Here is a 19,338-nt window from a genome sequence, read left to right as displayed (position 1 = left end):
AATAAAATAATCAAAACATCACAATACTTCGAACCGATATTAATAAAAAATTTGTTCATGTTAACACTGCTTTAGTAATTATTTAAATTATTAAAATACATACTTCTAATTTGACAATAATAGAAATTCGTGTGTTTAGTATACATATTGTATCATATTAATCCTTTCATTATGTTAGTAAATAGTAATAATTTTTATTAATATCATTTTATATTACTTCTTGAATAAATATTTTTAATTTCTATGCACCATGATATATTAAACAACTATGAATACTTAAACACAAAATAATTATTGATTTTTGGTACATAGTTAGTGTTTAATATGACAGTACATCACTGCAATATTTAATGAACTTAAAGTGATTATGAGAATAGTGTTTTAATATCTATTCACTAAAATATATATTTTACACCCAGGTACTTAAGCATGATAATTTTATAATTCCACTGCATTTATAATTAGTTTTGTTTATCTTTTAATAGTCAGATATAGTTTTGTGCCCAGTATAATAATATTTTATTAATATTCAACAGTTGAATAAAATAAAAAAAATAATCACTTACACATGGCTCCATAATATGCCTAATGATATTATTAATTATTATTTATTATTATAAATGGTTATAGTAGTTATACTCAACTACACTACTTTGAACTACACATTTTAAAACAGATTTTTGAATGATTTCCGGTTCCTCGGCTTGAAGCTTGAGCAACCCTAAGTTTCAGTTTCCGTAAATGTTAATTATAACACCAATGCTTCATGAACCTCTTCAATGTTTTTAAAAATATTTTTAGATATTTTTGGATCTTCTTAAGAAGTATAATAATAATAATCTTGTCATCGCTACATAATCAAACCACACATAGCGTCAAATATTTTTAATTATCTACGAGTAACATGATATTAAACGTGTCATCTTTGTGTTAAATAAAAGTCATGATATTGAAGTTATCATTCAAATAAAGTTTGTAAGACAAATTAATCTTCTGACATATTCGTAAGATTAATCTTTTGTATCACCCGTATAGTTGATGGTTGACAATGTTCTTCTATATGAGCTGAAAATCTAAAAATAAACATTAACCCTACACTTAGTAGTTAGTACTGCTTGGATGATATATTCTAATAACCATTATGTTTAAAATTTTTTTAATGTAATATTTGTTTTATATAATATATTTTTACTAATATTTGAGAACTATTGATAATTATTAGCTATGAAAGTATACAGTTACATAGTTAACTATTTTAAATATTTACTGTTATAATTATTATTATAATATTATTCTAACTTCTTAATGTAGTACATATGGTGAATTGTTGTTGGTTAAAATGTTTAAGTTACAAAAATTTCCATAAAAAAATTGTCTTACCTCTTATTTTTAACACTAGATTTTTATTTTTCTATGTGGTTCTATCCTGATTACAGTTTCAATATTATTATTTGTCAAACTCGTAGTCAAAGAAATATCCAATGTGGTAAAAATTGATTTTCTATAATTTTCTCGTTAGATATTTGTCACTATTTTCAATTTATCGATTAAATCCATATTATATACAATATTTCTTTATTTATCAAAGCGTAGAAAACTAAAATCTACTTATTTATCGAATATCTCTACTCACACTTATTATTTTTCAATAGGATAAAAACATATTTAAATTTATTGTAACTGTGCCGCCATCGACGACAGTCCAACACCTGACCGTGACGACCGAGGCACGCGGTCAACACGGAACGATAGATAATCATCATTCGTGCATTCGTCGCATAAATTTTATATATATATTTATATATTTGTATGTGTGTGTACGAGTGTGTGAGAGTTAGTATATATGAGAGTAGTGGTGTTGACAGGAGTGTCGTCGTATGCCCGAGGCTAATTATTAAAGAAAAAAAAAAAATGTTCGGTTCATACTTTTCTGTCACTGCGGTGGACAGCGGCATTCAACGTCGTTGTTCTATACTCACAAGTGCAGAGACGTGTGATGTTGTAATACTGCAACGAAAAGAAATCAGTTCAAAACGGCGGTACCTATTCGACGAACTTGATTGTTTATCGTCGAATAGATTATATTTAAATATTTGACTTGTTTCGACGTTATAATATTAGAGTATCTCGGATAACGATAAAAATGTATAAATTTACATCTAACCACTGCTTTATCAATTATTATACACTAGATACCTATACACATAGTGCATACTATTATAATATAGCTGTGGTCAAAACATTTCAAGGTTTTATATTGTCAGTAAATCTTTATTGACTTATGGGTGGTACTGGTACGTGTATACGTGTATACTCTTTAATAGTTTATCGTGATCGATTGTTTTTAATTTCGAATTAACACGTCCGTGTTGTAATTGATTTTATTTTCTATAGAAAGATAATTGTAACAAGTGTTAAACATAAATAAATATTAGGTTTGAATCGGTTCAAAATGTATTCTCAACATTATGGTTTTAATAAAATTAAAATTAAAATACAACTACATATGAAAGGAATTTAATTATTCAACCATACTTTAATAATCCTATATTGACACGTACTAATATGTAGGCATGAGTTATAATTATTCATTATTCATTAACATATTTTATCTGGTATGATATGAAAAAAAAAAAAAAAAATTAGCGCCAATAAATATTTTAATGATCTGTGTATATGATATTAAATATACATAAATAAAGTCATGTATAGAAAGTCAACTCAAAAAAATAATATTCCAAACAAAGTGTAATATCTTTATAATATGTTTAGTGTTTTTTTTTTTTTTGCACGAACATATAATATTATATTGTATTAAAAAGCATATAAAAAAAAAAAAACAATCATAAAAATATCACTATCCGATAAATTTGTTTTGTACGGTAAAATAATTTACGAATCCAGTCTACAGCCCACTTGAACAGCGTGCGTGTATTTATACAATAATATATAATGTATAACATCTAGTCCAGCTGGTTTTTTTCTTCTTAAAATGTGAACACTTATAAAAAGAAAAAAAGTTACTCAACAAACTGAACAGTTATGGCGCACCCGCCGTTTTTTATTTTATATACTTAAAAAATGTTTCGTTCATATTATTGAGTGTATATTATATATACCTATATAGTTTAATATGGAAATGACAAAAGCAGCGGGTATTTTGTTATAGGTATACGTATACTCGTCGCGTTTCCCATAGCGTTTGTTTTAATATATTATAATACGAAATATAAGATAGTTGGACCAGCCAAGTTAATACCTCTCTTATACGGAACTAGGAATACTCACATGTCACACACTCGGCACGCGATACTCAAATTATCAAAATACTTTTTTTTGTAGTGATAATTATTATTTTTTTTTTTAATTAAATGTTTTTTTAACTTATTCAGATATCATGAACGGCTTTGGTGAGGTGCTCTTGTAACTATTTTATTAATTCTTCGATTTCCGAGTTCTATAGATCATAATATCTGGAAATATTATCATATAAACGAGTTATTTAAAAATACCATAATTGTTTTTTGCCGTGTTAATCGTGTTATCGTTTTACGATCGTGTTAAGACAGGATCGGTACACGCGAAGATATAACATCATCTATACACATACCGCCAGGTATCTGTGTACTGTCATCTCGAGCGATAAATTTGTACATAGGTAATGAGGAGAGGGTGAAAAGGTTCTGAATTTTTCGCCGCGGGTATTTTGACATCTGTTCGCCGCCACTGGATCGTAAGAAGACGTCGACGCGTGCAAAGAGAACCTAGAGAAGACTTAGGTATCGGTATTTATTATGTATAAGAGACAGTCGTTGTGCCCGGAGGACGGTCTCATAACGCGTCGTCTGGCGCGGGCAACAACGACCGATACAGCTCCCCGCGAGAAACGAATACGAGCAAAGGATAAGAAAATAATAACCTCTAACGTTTTGATAGTTTCATATTATATTATACGCGATTGTACCGGTTTAGGTGGTGTGTGTATGTGTGTGTTGCTTTGCACATATATGGCCAATGCCTTTTACGGGGATCGCCGTCGTCGTCGCCACTGCCGCGAGCCGTTCGTCGGAGTCGCGTACAAAATAGTCGTCGTACCTCGGCGACCTCCTTACCGTTGCTTCGGTCGATCCCGCACGTACGAGTGCAACCGGGTCTTATACTATACTTTTTGAGTAGCTGGACGACGCGTGTAGGTTAGGCTAGGCTCGGGTTAGGCAGGTATGCGCAAAATGAGACAGAGAAAAAATATATATAATAAAAATAAAATCACGTATATGGAATCGATATATTATCATAGGTATATGTGCAATAATATACGACATATCCGGCGTACTGCACGTTTGACGAGAACCGTATTCCGCGACAGAGATCCTATGGCGGGGTCATTGTGCGCTGTACATTTCTCGGAAAGAAAACGGACGTTGCATGCTGTTCCTAGTGTACTTACCTTTTATTATTGTGGCGCGTAATGTATGCCCGAATGCGTTATCGGATGAAATTAGACATGTATCCATTCATTTTGCAGTACCTACAGTATTTTCAAAAATAATTTGTTATTTCGATATGTAGTTTATTATTATTATTATTATTATTATTACTATTAGACGTGTGGTCATCACAATAATATTATGATACATGCCAAGAAATAATATAATGTGGTATACAGTATAATGTAGATCGATTTATGACGAGAAGACGCGTGTTGCTATCAAGGTGAACATTTTTTTTTTTTTTTAACTACAGACATTCTGACGAGAAATCGATCAAATACTGTTCATAAATCGTTTATTATAGGTATCCCATTATTATGCAGTTAACCATTAATATACTGTTTGTATGTCTTGCGCGCGCACAATGCGTTACTGCTGCAGCAGAGGACATCGATCGAACGGCTGTCACAATTCGCCTCGGTCATGTTCGTATAATAGCATATAAATACGCGTCCGAGGTTTGGTTGTCGTTATTTTTTTTTAGCAATACAAATTTTTTGCGTGGTTGACCGAACGAGAACGCCATCAAGTATAGGAAAACGTGTTCCTTTTCGTCCTGAAGTGTTAATAATATACGGTGACGTTTATCTTGCAGTAGGTACCGTCGGTGGCCCAGAAATGAATGGTTTGAAAAGTACTCAACTGCAAATCTAATGCGCCTCTTGGTTTACGGTTTTTACAGTTTTTAGAAACTTTAGACGATTAGTATCGGATTTCAGCAGTCAGTTCGTGTCATAACAATAACGCCATTTATTATTAATTCGTTAAAATTACCTATACTCATGTTTAAAATATAAATAATATTATTGAAGTATTATTGAATAGGTCGGTACATCGTACCTTATTTATATTATGTATTATATTATGTTTATGCGTATATTTGTTCTTTTATTTTGTCACTGAGTGCGTTAAAACGAATAATGATATAATACATTTTAACAGTGAATACCTACATACAATATGGTACACATGTGGTGCGTGCTACTCGTTTTCATCGAGGAGCAAATATGTATAATTATTGTTATTATGTCTCGACCTACGTATATTTTTTAAAAACTTATTTTAAGGTTTAAAAATATTATTTAAATTTACAATATTTTGTCGTATCTATATAATATGATCGTTTGATTAATTGAATAACATCGTAAAATTTATTATCCTCATGAATATTTTTTTTTCCCAATCAACTGCAATATATGTTTGTAATATATATGTAATTTTTACCCGTTACTTTATATATATATATATATATAAACACTCAAGAATTCAGTATGATAAATATTTATTTATTATTATTTTTTTTTATTTTATCAATTTCGTCACGGTTCTCTCGTTTATATGACTCAGCAAAGTTCAAAATCAACTGGAGGCTCTCGACATCGTCAATAAACATACTAGATCATTCAATTCCTTACTGTAGGTACATATTGTATCAACAAGCAGAGAAAAAAAATATAAGACCGTTAAAATGATTATAAAACTTAACTCGTGAATCGTAGTAAACACCAAAAAATTACACGCATTCCACCAAGTCAACAATAATTATTTTGACATTTATTATCTATTAGACATAATGTGTGTTGTATTTAAGAAGTATATAATTAGTGTAAAACCATTAAAAGTGGGTAAATGGGTAAAAGAAAAATAAAACAAAACTCAATTGAAACAAAATACCTTTATATATATATTTATATAATATCATAAAGATTCATATTATTCATAATATTTGAGTGGTTATTATAAAAATCTGCGGTGTGTAAAATGACACGATTTTATCGATCTATTGCAGCACGCATGTATAACAAAAAAATAAATTATGGTATGTTGTACAGGTAATTTAAAATATTCGGCTCGTTCGATATTGTCGAGTTTCTAATTAATATCGTGTTTGACTTAACACCGCTAAACTTCCGCATCCGTGTACATTACAGCCGTGTCTATTAACTAAATCACGTGTCGATATTACTATAATTACAATAATATTATGTGTATCTAAACAGTGACGATGGGCCTTAAGACATATTCCTTCCGATCAGTAATTCTACAACACAATATTACGTGCAATATGTACTCCGCGGCGGAATCTATAACGTAATTATTTTATCTTGACGTTTATTATACTCGAAACTCGTGTAAGCGCTAAGCACACATTATATCATGCACGGTATGTGCGACGATTGATTATAATATATTGTGATAGGTAATATTATCATGTATACAGAGTGTTTATCGAGTCTACCTACCATGGCGGTCGACGAATCCGACGACGTCCCATTGCGGCACAGCGTGCGTGCGAGCAGCTATATATCGACGAATAGGTGTTAAAAAAAACATAACCCTTGTTCATAATGACGAGAGAGAAAGAAAAAGAGAGAAAAAGAGAGATACCTTGAGTGAAATTCGTGCGTTTGTAATGGAATTTCAATGTTGTTTTTTTCTTCTCTCGCCGGTTATCTGATGCTGCGTATTCGGCGATGCCTATTGTTGTGGAATATATATGCGCGGTCTCTCCGCGGACAAGTGCCAGTGATCGGGTGGGCCGAAAACCCTATACTTATACATAATACTCGATGACTCCCACTCGGCGTAGCCGGTCGTACATTGAAAACGATTATATTATTTTTTTTTTATTATTTATTTCTAGTGATCGATCGACCACTTGTTCGATATAAAATAACACTACCCGCATGTATATAATATATATATATATATATATATATAATTGTATATTGTATGTACATAAACACGTATCTATAATATACGAAGACGACACTCACGATGTTTATCATTGTCCGGCGCGTAAACGCAATATTATTCTTCACTGGGAAAAGCGATCGATTAAACAATACGCTATTTCTACGCCTATCATCTGCACATGAATCTTTTATTATTGTTGTTGTTGTATCATGATAAATCCCACCTGTTACCGAAGCGTACAGTTATCATAACGGGTGTCACTACTACTGGTCGTAGGTGTATATTACATTTAATATTATAGTGGTTTAAAGTATTATAGGCTATAGCTTAATATACGTAGGATATTTGTATACATTTATTATAACATTTTGATGTACAGTAAAATATTCATTTTTTGTGGGGCCCATTTCAGAGGGTCGTTTTAACGGTATCAAATCTTCTGCCAGCTCGACGGTATTGTTTAAATTATGGATGTATATTATTTTACGATACACGTCTAGTGTATATTGTATGTAGATAATAATATGCATTATATAGTAGTTATTATTATTACTGCGGCGCGCACTCTATAAACCATGTTTCACGTTGAAAAATTATTAAATAATAGGTGCGTATAGGTTATACATAGTGATATATACCTATAGAAAAGAAATTAACGATGCACCGACGGTGACGCTTGAAAGCCGAATATTATATTATTATAATTAAACATGTACACCCGAAGACAAAACTCGAAATTATACATGCACTTCACTTACCTACCAAGAATAATGTTTATAATAGGTACGCGTTCGAAAACGATATCCATTGTATTGTTTTTGTTTTTTTTTTTTTGAATTGTCGTACATACGCGTCACGTAACTATCGTGTATAATATGCATTTCGTGTGGGCAATCGCCAACCATAGACGATTGACGATTGAGTAATTTACTTTATAATATCATTATATTGTCATTTCGTACACAATCTGGCGCGTACCAATTATTTCCAGATGTTTAGGTTTTATTATGAGAGTAGGTATAGTGTATACTATGTATAATCTGTTATATAGTGCGCACTGAAGCCGGTCATTACGTCGCGGCAGGTCTCCGATATATTTTATTTTATACGAAGACGATTCATCCAGGCCGACATGCTGCGTCGGACAAGAGATTATTTCATAGTTTTATGCCTTTATGGTATACATTTTGAATTATATTTGTCATTTGTACGGATTATCGGATTTCACGTTTCGTCGTCATAAACGCTGTTGGCGCCAGTTTAGCGTCGTTTTTGTTGTCTCGTGCTGCTCTTTTTTTCTCCAAATGTTTAATGTGTGTAGAACTGAGGACACTATTGGCTCCGTATAATTTTACAATAAAGCAAGTTAATATACCTACTATTGTAAGTGAAGTGTCTTAAAATCATATTATGTATATACAAAGGAACAACAGTATACATTCATACGAACACGTTGCTTTGAAGTTTGAACTCATTAGCGATTATACTTTCCAAGAACTGATTTTTTGGTGTACGAGTAAACAATTTTAAATTGATTAATTTAATTATTTTGTTTGCTTTTGTATTTCAACTGATGAAATATAAGGTACCTAATGTTTATATATTTTCAATCATTTAATGAAAAGTAAAAGTAAGTACACACATATACTAAAATGTTTTAAATAGTGATATAAAAAGTCACAAGGATTTAGGAATTTAATTTGATACTTTGGAACAATTATGGCTATGTGAATTGTTACATACAAGATACTACATAGGTACACGTACTACATATTGTACGTCAGTATAGGTTTGAGTTAATATAATTCAATTCAAAACACTTGTTGTTAATATTAAAACATGAATATAATTTAATTTACATTTTGAAAGTAGAATATGAAGTTTATTATAAATTTTAAGAAAAATTAAGCAAATTATCTTATCTGAAGGTTAAGACTAGTTGTTGAGTATTTAGGGATAGACTTGAACAAGCGGCGATGCTACTACACGGAGCAATGATTTACAGAAATGTTATAAGTGGTATGCTAGTCTACATATGCCAGATCAAGTCGATTCTATAGGCTTGCTTATCCGTATTTATAAATAATGATATGATCATAGATTTAGGCTTACTTTGATTATGAACAGAGGTCGTCCGTTTATAGAAGTATAGATGTTGATTAAAAAAATGTATCTAATTATGTATATTGCAATGCACTATTTTATAAACTATAGGTAATATAAAAAATATACCTATTACACACTAGCTCACATACATACAATATACGTTTATTTCAATAATAGTTTTACATTAACTAAATTTAATATATTATTTACCACAGAAAAAACCTATATATTGGTATATATATATATATGTATATATATATATATACATATAGCGATGCATGTAGGTTTACTACAATATTATACGGTTGTAGGTAGTATGTTGTTCATACACCGAGCGACACAACGTGTGACAAAGATATAGAGAGATTTCTTTCACGGGTGTGATCGTCAGCAAAACATTAAATGTTTTCATCGGTCAGTTTCAATATTTTGTCATTGTTGAATTGTAGTCAACTTCATAACTATATTTTATTTACATTATTAGTTTTAATTGTTTGTTAAATATAGTGAAACTATATGAATATACAACACCGTAGGCTTTGTAATATGCGTATATATATACAAGAAAATGTGAATTTTTGGGAAATAAACGATGAAATTCCTAAAATTATTCGGGGTTAAACGTGGATATAAATGTTTCAAAGTATTAATCGTTTAATTCCGTCCGGACACATGGTTAATCTAATACTATAAATAATTATTACTACAGCCTGTGGGTCATATTGGAATGTGTTATATTATTACGTTCTTTTCGAGTTCCGACTGAGTTGTAGGGCTGATGAAGACAGAATTACGTCGATACGAATAAAGCGTGGTCGCATCATCATCATTATTCGTACTGGTAGATTCCTACAACACATATATACTAGTCAATTAAAATAGTATGTTTAGTGGTCCAACGTGCACCTGGTTTGCACGTATCGTCGTAACATAATACAGTGATATACATTTTATACGGTCGATCGTTGTTTTATTGATATGTCACTCTATGTTTAAGGTTGGCCAGAGAGAGAGAGAGAGAGAGAGAGAGAGAAGGAAAAAGAAAGAAAATTATATAAAACAAATGCCGTCTTCAAAATGTAAGATAAAATTAAAAGAGAAAAAAAAAGGCACAATAATTATATTATACTTTACAGACTGGAAACAATGGTGCGACGCAGACGTAAAACATCTACAATAATAATAGATGCCATCTGCAATGGTATATAGTAGGCAGGTACCTATATATAGGCAGTACGTGTGTGTATATTTTATTCTTCGCATATTCCGACGCACAACACTGGTGCGGTCACGGGCATAGATACATGATGATATATGATCTCTACCGTCGTAAATGTCAATTACTATAATATTATTATTTTACGTGTGTGTAATAATACGCACATGTAGTTATAACACTGCGGAAAAATTTAAAAGCCACGTATGATCTGCCGCGCGGCAGTCGGCGTACCTGGATCAGGTCGGAACTGAATTATCACAGGTTTTCCAACGCTTTTTAGCCGTTTAAGATTTTTTGAAGACCGGTTATTTTACACAATCAAACGCCGATTTATTGTGTGACTTATGTGTTTTTGAAACCAGTTTTCTATAATTATTGCGCTAGACCGTCAAATTTATCGTATCAATAAAATCGTTATTTATTTGGCTTACGTTCGACATCATATATTATTTATATAAATGTTGTAAATTCGAAAAATAAAACATCGCTGGTCGTCGTAACACAAATAAAGACACGTCTCGACGTTCATAGAATAAATACTTAATTATTGAACATCTGGTTGGGCGTTTTATTATATTGTTCTTGAATATAAACTTAATTTCTCATTGTCTCAATGTTATATTATGTACCTCTTAGCGTTATAATAATATATAGGTACTAAACATAATAATACTCGGTGTATACTGTTATGAAATGTTTAAATAATTCACACGCATTGTGCCACACGTTCAATTCATCCGAAAAATACATTGATTATCTTCGAAGTATAATGTTATATCATTCGAGATTTATAAAAATATTGTTTATACAACTTCCGACTTCAGATTCACTCAATATTACATATTTATATCAACAAATCATCATCGATTCAATAATGCGTGTAATTATTATATTATGATGACTTGTGTTATTGCGACGAATAGTCCAAATGATTTATCACTGTGATAAACGATGATCTGTATAGTTGCAATTGTTATAAACATACTAACTGCTGACAAGAATCGTGAGACGAATGTATTTGTACTGTAAACGGAAATTATAGTTTACAATATTATTATAATACGAGTAAATATAGGCATTAGACGTCATACTGTGTGAAAATCGTAGTGTGAAACATTGAAAACTATCTATATCGGAACGAGCATTATACTGTATTACAAGTAGTCGTATCCTCTGTTTATTATTTATGGTATAAAATATAAATCAGAAGTCACAGTGAATGCGATCATCACGACATTTCGTGTCGTCGTAATTACTATTACTCAGCCAACTGTTAAAAGATTTCGTATTAATTTAGCCATCTGTACAGATTTTCCGTTCACTTTTAAATCGTTCAAACACAGACTCGTATATTGTGTGTAATGACTATGTATAAAGGAAATCGTGTAGGTTAAAAAACCTACATAAAATTCTATAGGTGTTTGTCTTGCGATAATTCCGTTTTTATAGTCTTTACGAAAACGCCACTATAAAATTTATTAGTTTATAACTAAATAAACGTAGATATTATATTATAATTTTTAGACTATATTACTGTGTTATGTTTATAGGATTAGAATAATTTTAGTTCATATTTAATACGAAACGCGCACTTCAATAATTAAACGAATATGATTTAAAAATTCAAGTACTCGTTTAAGTACTTTAAATCATATATTAATAAAAAAACATCTTAACTATAAAATATTAGTTTGGCGTTGTTTGTATTTTTGTGTTATGTAAATGCTATTTGATTATCTAATATATATATAGGTATAAAGTAAATTATAATTTTTTTATCAGTGTTATTTTTATTTTATGTATAATATTATTCAAGATGTTTAAATAAAAAATAGTTTTTTACTTCATACGTTATTATATTATCATCAATATAATAACGTCGCAAAATATTTTTTTTCCTGCAAGTATTAGTATTTTAATGTCCGTGGTCCGAACAGGTGAGGTTTTATACCCACGCCTGTTATTAGGTCCAATTTTGAATTCATTAATAAACAACGCGATGAAAAAAAAAAAAAATTCTGCCTACGTAGCAATTACCGTATGGCGGCCGAGGCTGCGGTGGCGACTGTTTTATGTCGTCCCTGTCACACGCATCTGGACCTTAACGGCAGAGAATTATGAGCCGTCGAAAGGTGAAGGATCTAACTTTAGATTGTAACGGAAAAAAGGGAAACGAAATATATTTACATGAAAATTATATCGCGCTAGTTTTTTTTTTTTTTTATGTAATAATGATAAATTAAATTGTTTGTCGATAGTACACCTATACGTATATAATATTGTAAACCAGTTTCTTTTTTTTTCTTATTGAAAGCGCCCACACGGCGCCTGGTGCGTCGGTTGTAATTCGTGCTGGCGCCTCGAGGAATTTTCCCAATTTCCATTGCGCCACGACCCCGGGAGTCGAAATTTTTGACGGACTATCCGTTTTGTCACAAATCCAATTCCGGGCCCCGGGTTCGAAGTCGCCATTCCAAAACTCGACATGTTTCGCTGATATTTGCAAACATGTGTTCGAGACTCGTATTGCGTCCTTATATGCGTTGCAGCCGTTCCCATACGGTGTCTCGTCGTTTAATCATTAGAAAAAAACATCAACAACAAAGAGGTCAAGACTTTATTTTAATTTTTAACATCTTTTTTTTTTTTTTACCAACAGAGACAACATATACCGTCTAGACTTGGACGATTTAAAAAAGATCGAGGCTGCCCGATGGCCGGCTGCTGAGGAAAAAGTGCAACTGTGTCTGGTAAAAGGTCAGAGTGTTGACGACTGTCACAACTACGTCAAAGTACTTCTGTCCACTGGAAAACGGCTTTTCGCGTGCGGAACCGGAGCTTTTTCACCACAATGCACGTGGAGAGAGGTAATTAGAAATTATTAAATAATTTCGGTTTTTGAGTTCTAGGTTGGCTACTTATAACGTACATTCGAATTATTAATAATTATTCTTAAGTTTCTTGCTAATTCAGAGAGAAGTTTTAAAAAATGACACATGAACTTTACTATAGTTGTATGTCGTATATACTTATCAAATTATTCTTATATACATTCTACTTTGAAAATAATTGCATCGATTTTTAAACAAACGCATTTATACTTATACATACATTCTAATAAAACTTGAAGAGAATAAAAAATGTATGAACGCAGTAATTTAAATTTTCAACAGTCGGTCATTATAAAAATTGATAACGTTTATTTATGTAATTTTGAAACCGCCCTCGGCTGTCCGCCCGGATTGGATCTATGATGATTAGAGCTAGTTTATAATAGTATTATACTATTATTATTCCCATCTGAGAATGCATTTAGCCAATTATAATACATCAATGTCAACGAGCGCGGCGAAAGTGTGTCATCGTTTTTGGTTGAGGAGTGTGTATGGGGTGGGGGATCTTTTAATTTTTTATACACGGACTAATTGTACAACGTTTCTGTGTGCCAATAGATGGAAAATGCCAACAGCGTGACCGACACCGTACGTGGGGTGGGCAAGTGTCCGTACAGTCCGTTGTCTAACATCACAGCCATGATCACGCTCAACGGCCAGTACTTTGCCGGTAGCCCGATGGACTTTTCTGGTGCAGACTCGGCCATCGTTCGGGACTTAGGAGCTTCGTACTTGCGAACGAAGAACTACGATGCCAAATGGCTAAACGAGCCTCAGTTCGTTGGATCGTTCGAGACTGACGCCTATGTGTACTTTTTGTTCAGAGAAAGTGCGGTGGAGTACATAAATTGTGGCAAGGTACGTCTTTAGTTGTTGTGTATTAACTTGTGAAATAAACTGAAAACAGTTAGGTTCGGAAATGTAACTGTTTAGGAGGTATATACGTACGTATATCTTTATATGCTTATATCACTATTGATAAAAGTTTTTAATTTTATTATTTCGAAAATAATTACGAAATAGCGTTATAGTTTTCATTATACGCACAATATTTAACATTAAAATTATGTTACAGAGGGTGTACTCGAGAATTTCAAGAATGTGCAAAAACGACGTGGGTGGACAAACTATGCTTCGAGATAATTGGACCACGTTTATTAAGGCTCGTTTAAACTGTTCTTTACCCGGTGACTATCCATTTTATTTTGATGAAATACAAGGTATGACATATCTACCGGACGAAGGATTGGTGTACGCTACATTTACTACACCTAGGTAATATATTATTGTGATTTTTTTTTTTTTAATAGCTTGTCCGATTCCTGCAGGCAGAAATCTCTTTTCATAGGTTCTTTCTAATCTCATCATTCAGACAATTAATTTTAAAACGTATTTTAAACACGTGTACTCAAATACAAATTAACATTTATTTCTATTTAAAATAATATGTAAAAAAGCATTTATATCATAATGTAGAATATAACATTATTGTATTCAGACGATTATATAAAGCTTTTTTTACAACATTTTAAGTCTGTTTCTCATACATTCTAACATATAATATTCTATAGAGCGTATCTTCACGTGAGTGGTGACTGTAGCATTTTATTTTAAAATAAATTCAATCATCATATAATTTAGTTATTACTTTTTCAACTACCTACATCGAGGTGTTGTTATTATTAATATTACTATTACTATATTAGGTACTACATATTGACTAATGTGAGAACTTATATATATACCTAAATTAAAACGTGTAATGTTATTCTGTACAGCAATGGTATAGCTGGATCGGCAGTATGCAGTTTTAATCTTACCGCTATTAACGCAGCGTTTAACGGACCGTTCAAACACCAAGCCAGCGTTGGTTCGGAGTGGGTAAGATATAATCCACCACATCAACTCAACCACGGACACTGCCAAAGACAGGATCCAAATCAGATACTTGACTCGTCGAGGTATTTAATTTATTATCATTGTTATTATTAATAGTACTTACTTAATATAAGTACCTATTGTACTAGAGTTTCTGAGTTTATACGATGTATATATTATATCTTATAGTTTAAATACGGAATAATAAAATATAGAATATAACTCCGATGGTGGTCGAATTGTTTGTTTACCCGTTACTGTTATTATTATTTTTTTTTTTTTTATGTAAATTTGCTAATTCATATTAAATTATTCTTTTATTCTTTCAATTTTTTATATTCATTTTCTATGAACGTTAAATATTAAAAAACAATACTATACACTATTTTCATAAGTCTTAATTATATTGAAATCTAACTTAACGATATAGAAAACTTCAGAAACATGTATCATGTGAGTTATTTATGATCGAGTTGGGTGTCATATAAGGGTTATAATTGCATTTAACATTCGTCTAAACAAGTTTTATTTTTTAAATTATTGTTGTACCTACCTATCTATATATTAAGTTATATTTTATCGTAATAGATAACTGAGAATAAAAGCGGTTTTGGATGTGTTAAATATTATTAAATATAATTCACCTAAACTATGTATACATTTTTGATTTACGTTCATATTTTCTGTATATAATATATTATGCTTCGGACAAAGTTGTCTAGTATAGCAATAATAATAATATATCTGTCATTATTAGTGGATTAACCGTTTATGTTTTATACTCAAGTTCTATGTTTCATATCTTTATAGATACCAATTGATGGACAACGCAGTACAGCCCACCACAATGGACCCACTATATTATAAGCCATTAGAAATTCTAACTCACATTGCTGTCGACGTCGTACCGACCAAACCGCATGGATCTTTAAAAGTCTTATACGTGGCCACGACTGAAGGAACGGTGAAAAAGATTACTATTCTACCGAAGTCTTCGGTCACGTGCACACTGGAAGAATGGAAAATATTTCCTGAGGGTTCCGGTTCCCAAATCATGGCGTTGCATTATTTGAAAGTCACGGTACGTCGTAATAACTAATGTTTATTATATGCGGTCAATTACAAAATTATGTATTTATTCGGTATCCTGTATTTATTGGTCGCGCAGGATTCGATATACGTAGGCACTCGTGATCGGGTGTTGAAAATACCGGCCCAGCACTGTGGCCGGCACCGGAGCAAGGAAGCGTGCATGAACGCGATGGACCCCTATTGCGGTTGGAACGAGCATGTCGACAAGTGTCAACCACCGACAAACGGTAATATCATGGAACATAATTGGCGACAGGACGTTACCAAGTGTCCGGACCGGTCTAGGCCGATCGACGGTGGTTGGTCCAGCTGGTCGACATGGAGTGCGTGTACGCAAAACGTTAACGGCAAAGAGTCCACCGACCAATGCTTGTGTTCGAGCAGAACATGCACGAACCCCGAACCCAAGTACAACGGAGCTGATTGCCAAGGTCCTACCATACAGGTGTGACATGCAACCAGTTTATATTATATTACCTAGATGTACACTAATTAAACCGACTGTCGGACTGGCTATTAACTATTTATTTTTTTATCAAGATGCTTTACCCTTAACGACAATTGTCGTAAATAATTTTTATTGTCTGACTTCTATTATTTTCCGTTTTCCATAGATAATACGCATTAGTTCATTATAATAGTGTATTTTGATTTTTTTTCACATAAACAATATTCCTCTAAATTGGTTTTATATGCTAATATTTTAGTACAACGTGCAGTTATCATAAAGATACCAGTTCTTTATACTCTTTTTTAAACTCGAGTAAAAAATGTTACACACCCATGTAATGAGAAAAAACTTCTATTGAACATTTATTAGAGTAGGTATACATGTATATATGTGGTACGTGAATACCTACATTTATTTTAAGATCATATAGATAAATTAGTTGTACTACTGGGAAATTATAATATCCTACGCACCCATTTATTATATATAAATATATAATATATATTTATACACGTATTAACATGATTACACGTTAAATAACAACATCATTGACGCGCATAAATTAACTCTCGTTTTTTTTCTCTCTTAGGTGACTAATTGCACTGTACACGGACAATGGTCTAGTTGGTCCGACTGGTCAGCGTGTACGCAAAGTTGTGGTTCTGCTGTGAAAGTCAGAAAAAGGACTTGTGGAAATCCGGCGCCAGCGTTTGGCGGTCGCGTGTGTGTAGGGCGCGATACTGATGAAATGTTTTGCCATTCGAATCCACCTTGTCCAGGTATGGATAACTAGCAGTGTTCATCTCGATAACGTTCGACGCCATCGTTTGATATTTTTGTTATTAACTGTTATATTTTTTTTCCTAACCTATCACAGTTTCACCACCTGTCGTAAAAGAACCAGGTTGGAGTGCCTGGGGTACGTGGAGCAAATGCTCGGCTAAGTGTGGTGGAGGCATTCGGCAAAGGTCGCGGTACTGTAACAACCCGCCGCCACAGGAAGGACAGGATTGTATCGGGTGTTCCGAAGAGTACGAACTATGTAACCAGAAACCGTGCACGGATAGTATAAAAAAGATATCAGCTTGGACACCTTGGGTATCCGTAGGCAACGACACTCATAAAAGATACAGGTTCTCGTGTAGAACGCAGCCAGACATTTCGGGATTAAGCATTATGCAGGACAAAGAAGAAAGTAGATTGTGCCAAGATGGTTCGTGTCACAGACTTGGTGAGTTACCTATTACAATTACCTGTAATACTAAGTGCATTCTATCTATAATTGAGTTTATATTATGGTACCTATATTAAACGTTTAAACAATTAAACTTCTGGTACGAGCTTTAGTATTTTTTTAAATGATTTCAAAATGTTTATTTGTGTGCTTTTTTTATTAGATCAACCATCTGATTCAGAAGACTCGTGGTCAGAATGGTCATCGTGGTCCGCTTGTTCTGCTGATTGCGGTGGTGGTGTACAAATCAGGACTCGAACCTGTGAAGGTCCTTTAGATAATTGTGAGGGACAAAACACACACACCAGGCCTTGTAATACACATCAATGCAAAGGTAATTGAATATTTTTACCGGCAATATTTATGCCAATATTGTTACTACATATTTTATACTCTATTTCTATTTATGTGGCATTGTTATTTATAATAGTTAAATTATTCCTTAAATAGATAATAACTATAAACTTTCACTTTTTCATTGTAACTCTAAAATTTTATATTGATGCTTTAGGAGAATGGAGTTGTTGGACGGACTTTGGTGAATGTTCTGTGACTTGTGGTGAAGGCGTCAGAACTCGCACGCGAACTTGCATGATGAAGGGTATGTCTACCGAAGGATGCGAAGGGCCTTCTGAAAGCCAAGAACCGTGTTACATGCCTTGTCATGACATGGATATGGGCTGGGGAGACTGGTCAGAGTGGTCGGTTTGCGATAAGGAAAACCAAAAACATCGGACGCGAAAATGTACTTTTGACCATTGCTTCGGGCCCGACATTGAATCTATTCCTTGCTTTGAGAAAAACGAGATCGGTAAGCATAATATCGGCACTTAAAATAAATATGTACCAAATTGCTAAACAGTTGCAATAGAAAACCCGAGATGAATGCAGTTCTAGCACGGTGGTCGCGCAGGTACGGGCTGCTGGGCACTTCGGCTTCGGCGTATGCCGCGAAGCGCGGCGCCCCACCAGGGCGCCGGTCAGGAAGGACAGCAATTGGCACGAGTGTGGAGCCGCTGAACTCCTGCGTATGATGTACCAGAACGAACGGAAATAAAAGATGATACGATGGACCGTTTAATGGGTTGGCGGTGAATGGGGAGAGGGGTGCTGGCGGCCTGTTACGCAGGTTGTACGCGCGGTGGTGTACAAGCGCTGAACGCCCATTCCTCGCCAACTCTGCTTCGGTCATCGACCATTTCCGTTACCTGTCGTGCCAGCATCACCGCCTCTCAAGCCGCCTGCTAATCACTTCTGACCAGCGCCCTGACAACAGC

At 33.1% G+C, this 19,338-nt stretch overlaps 1 protein-coding gene across 1 annotated transcript in view; it reads left to right on the top strand.

Moving 5' to 3' along the window:
- The window catches only part of LOC112594015 (semaphorin-5A), a 45,002-nt gene extending 26,092 nt beyond the window's left edge, over positions 1-18,910 (top strand). Inside the window, exons 4-13 of the mRNA XM_025338604.1 lie at positions 13,172-13,379; positions 13,965-14,264; positions 14,482-14,681; positions 15,185-15,367; positions 16,095-16,365; positions 16,453-16,821; positions 17,417-17,606; positions 17,705-18,058; positions 18,225-18,395; positions 18,573-18,910. Of these exons, the coding sequence (XP_025194389.1) occupies positions 13,172-13,379; positions 13,965-14,264; positions 14,482-14,681; positions 15,185-15,367; positions 16,095-16,365; positions 16,453-16,821; positions 17,417-17,606; positions 17,705-18,058; positions 18,225-18,395; positions 18,573-18,895 (2,569 nt within the window). The 3' untranslated portion in view covers positions 18,896-18,910. The remainder of the gene's footprint in view (positions 1-13,171; positions 13,380-13,964; positions 14,265-14,481; positions 14,682-15,184; positions 15,368-16,094; positions 16,366-16,452; positions 16,822-17,416; positions 17,607-17,704; positions 18,059-18,224; positions 18,396-18,572) is intronic.
- The last annotated feature ends 428 nt before the right edge of the window (positions 18,911-19,338 follow it).

This window comes from Melanaphis sacchari, unplaced genomic scaffold (assembly GCF_002803265.2).
Source record: "Melanaphis sacchari strain LSU unplaced genomic scaffold, SCAv2.0 Contig21_pilon_pilon, whole genome shotgun sequence".
NCBI classification, from domain to species: Eukaryota; Metazoa; Arthropoda; class Insecta; order Hemiptera; family Aphididae; genus Melanaphis; species Melanaphis sacchari.
Note: the sequence above shows the minus strand (reverse complement) of the source record. Positions and strands in the feature narration are given on the sequence as shown.